Here is a 6,637-nt window from a genome sequence, read left to right as displayed (position 1 = left end):
CTTGGGTCTATCAAACTTAAAAAAAAAAAAGGAAAAATACTAAAAGCAGTGAATCTGCTCTCAGAATTGCACTCTCACCAGATTTGTAAACTCCACATGAAGTCAAAGATGCACTGTTCACTATAAGAGGTATAATGTAGATGCTCTACCCAAAGCAGTGCAGATGCTTTGTCTGTAATTAACTTCATGTCTCCTTTGTCTCTTCCTCGAGGATTAAGCATTTAAAGTATTTCAGTAGCTAAAAAGTCTGTCATATAGGAAAAGCTCTGGGTTTACATGGAAGGTGGGGTCACAGGCGTCCACGTGGATGCTAGCCTGGCATGTGAGGAGGCATCATACTGGCTGTCGGGCAGGTCCGTGGGTGCCCCTCCGTCGTACAGTGGGGAGGGGGAGGAGGCAGCAGTGACCTGGTGTGGAAGGGCTGTGTAGTGCGCTGGAGAGCCACGTAAAAACTGGGAGCTCAGGCCATTGGACATCCCGCTTGACTGAGACACCGGTATGATGCTGCCGTTACTCACAGACCATAAGTTAGGATATTGACTGAAAGAGGGAAAGTGATAAATAAAATAAGTTATTAGTGACTCCAGTGCTCGCTGACAGCTGCACGGAACTCAACACAGCTTGCAAGCTGGGTCTGTTTGCTGGAGACAGGGAGTTTCTTTAGGAAGTTCCCAGCCACTGCAAGGTAGGAAGGAGCTGCAGGATTCGTGTTCACAGCACCCCACCAATAAATCTAACCCCTCTGTTTTCCAGCAGCTGATCCCAGCCCTAGGTGTATTAGCAAATTTTAAGCCAAGCTGAGGAAAGAACAAGCTGGCTGAAAAATGCAGAGGTTTGAGAGCTAATCCCTGAACCATGCCATATCCAGAGGAAAGCCATATGGCAGAGGTGGCTGGACACAGCAGCTGTTGGACCCAGACAGGTTTGAATCCATTGCCTCAAGACCGTTGGAACCCTAATCTGCCCTGCGTGCCTTTGTAGTCAGAGGGACTGATGCCTCCAGACAGCAATTCAGTCCTCCTTGTTCATCATCTCATGTTAGGAGGGGAAGAGCCACATTGACGGCTGCAGATGGCACAGACATAGCTGCTTGAAAGGAAAAAGGAAAAAGTGCCTTGTCAGGACACTACAGCCTCCCCACGCTCTCTCCTCTGAGTATGTGCGTGTGCATATACATATGTGTAAACACACATATATGGATTAAAAGAAACAAGGTGATTCAAGAGAAACGTTATGAGAAAAAGTTCAGTCCTCTTCTATAGTACCATACAGCACTTTCTACCTATTGATCCCAAGCAGTTTAACAAGTTATTATTCTTACTTTACAGGTAGGAGTTTAGACAAAAGGGGTGACAAAAGTGCTTTCCCTGAAGTCGCACAGTTCCAGTTCTATGAGTTTTACCTACTGGATAACTCAGTACAGCAACTGAAACTCAGCAGACTTTGTATCTTTCAAAATATGTACCCTGGGAGTCAGACATAGGAAGAAGTGCTAGGAGGACCTGTACACCTGATGAACATATATTCGGGGCTAGAACTTATGCTCAGTAATACAGTTGTCTTATACCAGGTATACACTCTGATTAACAGCTACCTTTCCATGTGCATGGTTCAAATAAAAATGCCTTCCACAAACGGAGTGGTAGGTCTGAACTGCTGAGAACGGTGACCAAACCCCAGCACTCCGTGGTTAATAGGAAAGATTTTACCACCTTATCTGTATCTCTTTGCATTTTCAAGTTTCTCTCCAAGGGGCTGACTGTAAGCCAGATCTCTGCTAAAGGATCCAAAAGTTTAAGGTAATAAGTACAAAGAGGAGAAAAGATATATTTATATGATCAGAAAACAGCAAATTCTCCTTGTGAAATCCTATGCTATGATGGCTAGCATGGCAATGGTCAAGTAAAGAATTACTGCCCCAACCACTTGCTCCTTCTCCACACTGCAGCTCACTGCTCCTTCATTTGAGGCAGAACAAGTGTTTGTGACAGCTGGGAAATCAGTGACTGGCTAAAATGTAACAACAGATCAAAAATAAACTTTTTAAACACCATATTGATTAAAAGAGATGCAACTTGAAAGAGCATCCTCAAATTCAATAGGTGTTTGCCGTATTGATTTGCAATCCTTAATCTGTCAAACATTGCTGTCACAAGTATCTACATTTCCAAAACCAAAACATTTTTAAAAATCTATTTTTAAATCTGTTTTCTCTGTTTTTTCAACCTGTTTTCCTTGTGAATAGTCCTTCCCAGTGCCCTCTCAGCCCCCAGATAACTAATGATTCACATGTGGTCATAAGGATTTCTAATTTCCTGGTGATTCTTTACCTCCTTTTGCAGCCTTCTCTTCCTAGGAAGTATCGATACATTGATTTGAGGGCTGCTGACAGATGGACTCCTACCTGGAGCTGGTAGCTGTGCCGGTGCTGTGACTCATGGGCAGCATCGCCGTGTGTGTGGGAACTCCTAGAGAAGACCAGTTGTCGTGAGACTGCAGCATGGAAAGGCAGGCAGAGGAGTTATCGGCATAAGCTGCTGAGAAAACAAGCACACACTTAAACACATGAGAATCAGACAAAATAGGAATCTTGAATTCAGATGTAACTTACAGCTTTAAACCACCCTCCCCCATCACTGCCTTGCAAAAAAACCCAACAAAATTACACACGCACACAAAAATGAAGGCAGCCACCAGTTGTCTCAAGCTTGCACTTTCACTCACTTTGGCCCTGCTGATGTGTTGTTTTGATCAACTTACAACTGCAAATCTCACTTCTGTGAAGCATCTATGGCCAAAAAGCTGACTTCAAAGCACCTGTTAATTCACCCCATGCTTCCTTCCTCAGCCAGTGGGAAGAGGTGGCCTTGCTACTTATACTATCCCATTCACTCTTCCAGGGCACCTTCTCTATCTCCATCATCTATTTTGGCAGTAACATCTGGCGTCCCTTAATAACAAGCATATCACTGGATAACACATCCCAGTTTTGAGCTGTGCTGCCACCACTGGCTCTGAAGTCTGCCTTAGGCACCATCAGGAGCAACTGGACTGTGGCTTAAGACGCTTGGGTTGTGACCAAAACTACAAAGCTACATACAAGATTGGTCAGGCTGCCTCCAGAAGCCTGTGTACTTCACAATTCAAAATATTTAGTTTGGGTTGTCTGGTTTTTTTTTATGGGAACCTTCAATATCCATACAGGCTGAAGGGCAAAAATTGTTAACAGGCCTTTGTCAAAAGAAAGAAAAAAAAATTTAAAAATCACAGTTAAAAACTCCCTTCTTTCCTATCTCTTTTAAAGTACCTGTGGCTTAAGGCAGTAAGCCTTAGTTTATTTGGCTATTTCTGAGCACAACTTTTAAATACCTCTTCAGTTTACACAACTCCATACTATTTCCACAGTGTTTCTGTATATCCAGTTGTGACACATTCATTAAGAACAAGCTGAGGTTAACTACAGCAACAGGCAAGTAAAACTGATAGAATCAGACTCTCAATTATTCTGTGTTAATAAGAAGTGATGCCAACAGGACCAGACATATACTTCTGCATTCCATTGTATTACCTACAACTAACAATTAAAATCCCCATTTTCAAACTTAACCTTAAAAAAAAAGGCAAAAGTCAAAGTAAATTTAAGTTCACTTGTAACAAAAGAGTTTAAGAGCTCAAGACAGAGCCAGCACAATATAATCTAAACAATTATCGGGGATGGTTCCACACACTCTCAGTTTTTCCACCATGAAGAGTCTGGGGACATGGACTCGTTGCCCTTATTTCTTTGCAGTGCTGGACCCAAGCCCTCTGCTTAAACTGAGCTAAACAGCCACCGCAACATCTGTATTGTTGCACAAGATGCCCACCGCTCAAAACTTGTGTCCCTCAGCTTATTTCCCATCTTTTTAAAGAGCTGCAACCTCAGACTTACTTGGCGAGTTATTTCTGTGGGTGTAGGGGCTGGGGTAGGGGGCAGGACGGTGGTTCCTCAGCGATGAGTACCTTTCACAGCTGTGAGTAGGGGAGAGCGACAGGGGGGCTCCGAACTGAGGGTGAGGATTGGCAGGTGGGCACAGAGTCCCAGTTCCAGGAATAAGCCAGCTACCTACTGTGGGGAAACAAGAGGTGTGTAAGACGGGTATGTAATACAGCCAGGCAGGGAAAGAATCGCAGCAACCAGACGTAATCTATCAGTAAGGAAACGCACACTTGAGAAAGGCAACACAGTTTCAGCATGGCTGAACAATCTGGACCCTCACAACTTTCTAAATGATATTATGAAAGAAAATTAGACACCACCTTAGAAAAATCCCCATGTCAAGTCAATGTTATTTTTTAAATTAGCATGTGATTACAATCACAGTAAGGAAACACCGAAAAGGTTAAACCCTCCCTCATGTTGGTAGTGTGTGCTCAGTGATTGTTAGGGTAATCTTCAGTTCTAAATCGCTCTTGGGGGTTCTCAATCTATAGCTAAGGTCTGAGCTCTCTCAGACTAAGAAATCTCATCTTAAAAATTTATTATTTTCACTGAAACAAAATAATTCCTACTGCAACTCCTGCTGTTGCAGATGGGGGCATTTTTTAAAAATCGTTAAAACACTAATCTTTTTTTTCACCTGAAAATGCTTTTTAAGCAAATGCCCCTAATTTTCTAAAAGTACTTAAAAGATAAGTACCATTTCAATAATCTTCTGCTGTCATTTGAAATAAACTTTTGTCTCCATACCCATGTGAATATTGCTGTCCTTGTATGCAAAGGTGGCTGTCTTTTGGACATGAAGTTAACTGCAAGAGGCTCTTCAAGGATTTCGACTGCGATACAGACATCTTAACCACACACACGTAGTTCATAATGTTTATGCAATCATAAACCTGCATGAACCACAGTTGTAAGGGTTGGTAATATTATTCTCCCTATGAACTAACAAGCCAGCCAACAAACATCGCTCTTGAAGTTTAGCTTAACTTATCAGATGAGCTGGAAGAAATCAAAGTTATTTATGGTCATGATGCAGAATGAAGGGAAACGTACACTGCGAATAGCCAGACTGCTGGTTGTCTCCCACTTCCTCCATCATGTCTTTGTGATCACTTCTATAAAAGAAACCATGTTGTACTAGTTAAGGATACGCTTTAAAAAGCTATGTAAAAAATGCACACTTTAGAAGTAAGAGCTCTCACCTTTCTTTTGCATCAAGAAATGCCTTTGCAAAAGGATTGTATTTAATTTTTAAAGCTGTGATCTAAAAACAACAACAAATATGTTTATTTGCAAGTAGCATCATTCATTATTGTACAGATATTAGGATTTGAATTAGGACTATTCATTAAAGTTAGTGAAATCACAGACTTTTGAAGAAATAAGATTAGGCCCGTAATATCAACTTACGGACACCAATTAAACAACCCCTAAGGTCTGAAGTATTAGCAGAGGACTAGGAAATAGTCCCTCCACCAAATTCTAAGAGACTGAATTGCCTGGGTTTATTGGTCAGCTAAGGAAACAGATTAGAAAGGCGGTACGCTGAAGAGTTATAAAAAACTTCACATTTCAAGACAGAGCAGAAGGGGCATTAAAAAAAAAAATCTCAAAAACGTGGGTAATTTACAGATTCATGAAACATAGATGGGCATTTTGGCTAACAGAGAAAGGCTGGTTTTGGAAATGGCGCGTCCAGTTACATCACTGTGCAGCTGAAAATGACAATTGTATTTCTCACCACACCTGTTTGCCCAACAGAATCTTTAAAGAATTACTCTCCTGCAATGAATTTTCATATTGAGATAAACAGTAATCAGAATTTTGTGCTGTTACACAGTCATAGGGCTTTTACATATATTAATTTTTTTATATGGAGCTTCAAACAAAGCACAGAAAAAACTGAAAAATGTGAAGCATGATCCATTATTTTGCTCTGGAACATGCACTTTGCCACTTGAAACCTCCTGGTACTTGCATCCTTCCTTCCCCGCTGTGCATACCTCCTCGTTCTGGTAGGCCGTCACAGCTATAAACTGGGTCTCTGGAAAGGAATGGCTGGTGATCATCCGCTGTGGGCCACCCACTCGCACTATGTGAATCCTTGGCTCATACTTGTGCAGAGAGTTCAGCATGATCTGTGAGCAAACGGATAGAGCAGGTAAGCAGTGACAGACACAGTGGCGGCAGATGCTGGAAGGCACAGAAAGCATTCAGGTTTTAAAGTATCTAACGATCCATCTTTCCAGCAGAGAAGAACGAGGCAACAGCTACCAATAAACCCTAAAACCGAAGCTGGAAGAAAAGGAAAGGAACACTGCAGTGAGACACACCAAGTTCTTGCCTCGTTGTCCTCATCCCTGTTACTTGACAGGGCAGCTTGAACAGTCACAAACACGCTGGCGATAAATAGCCAGAAAGATGCATCCACTACACCGTTGGCTTTATCAGGTATTCAAGATCAGAAACACATTTTTAAAAAAGCAAGTCAGGACATCAGGGCACTCATCCTCGTCAGAAGGACCAGCTCTGCGGGAGGGGGGGGAAGGCGAGATCCACGCTGCTCCAGCACGTTTGATAACAACAATATACAAACGAGCGTTAAGGCGGGCGTGAGCAGTGGCTCGGCCGAACCCGCTGCCCCGCAGGGACCAG

The 6,637-nt window shown here is 42.5% G+C and overlaps 1 protein-coding gene across 1 annotated transcript; it reads right to left on the bottom strand.

Moving 5' to 3' along the window:
- Nucleotides 1-272: 272 nt before the first annotated feature.
- On the bottom strand, nucleotides 273-6,175 carry LOC104500733 (brachyury protein-like; the record flags this gene model as incomplete). The annotated part of the gene is given in 7 exon segments (XM_010144435.1): nucleotides 273-540; nucleotides 2,405-2,537; nucleotides 3,932-4,108; nucleotides 5,036-5,097; nucleotides 5,185-5,246; nucleotides 5,986-6,120; nucleotides 6,123-6,175. Coding segments are annotated over 7 exon segments (890 nt in total), but the record flags the coding sequence as incomplete, so codon positions are not given.
- Nucleotides 6,176-6,637: the final 462 nt, after the last annotated feature.

Source organism: Buceros rhinoceros, unplaced genomic scaffold, assembly GCF_000710305.1.
Source record: "Buceros rhinoceros silvestris isolate BGI_N320 unplaced genomic scaffold, ASM71030v1 scaffold5011, whole genome shotgun sequence".
NCBI lineage: Eukaryota > Metazoa > Chordata > Aves > Bucerotiformes > Bucerotidae > Buceros > Buceros rhinoceros.
Note: the sequence above shows the minus strand (reverse complement) of the source record. Positions and strands in the feature narration are given on the sequence as shown.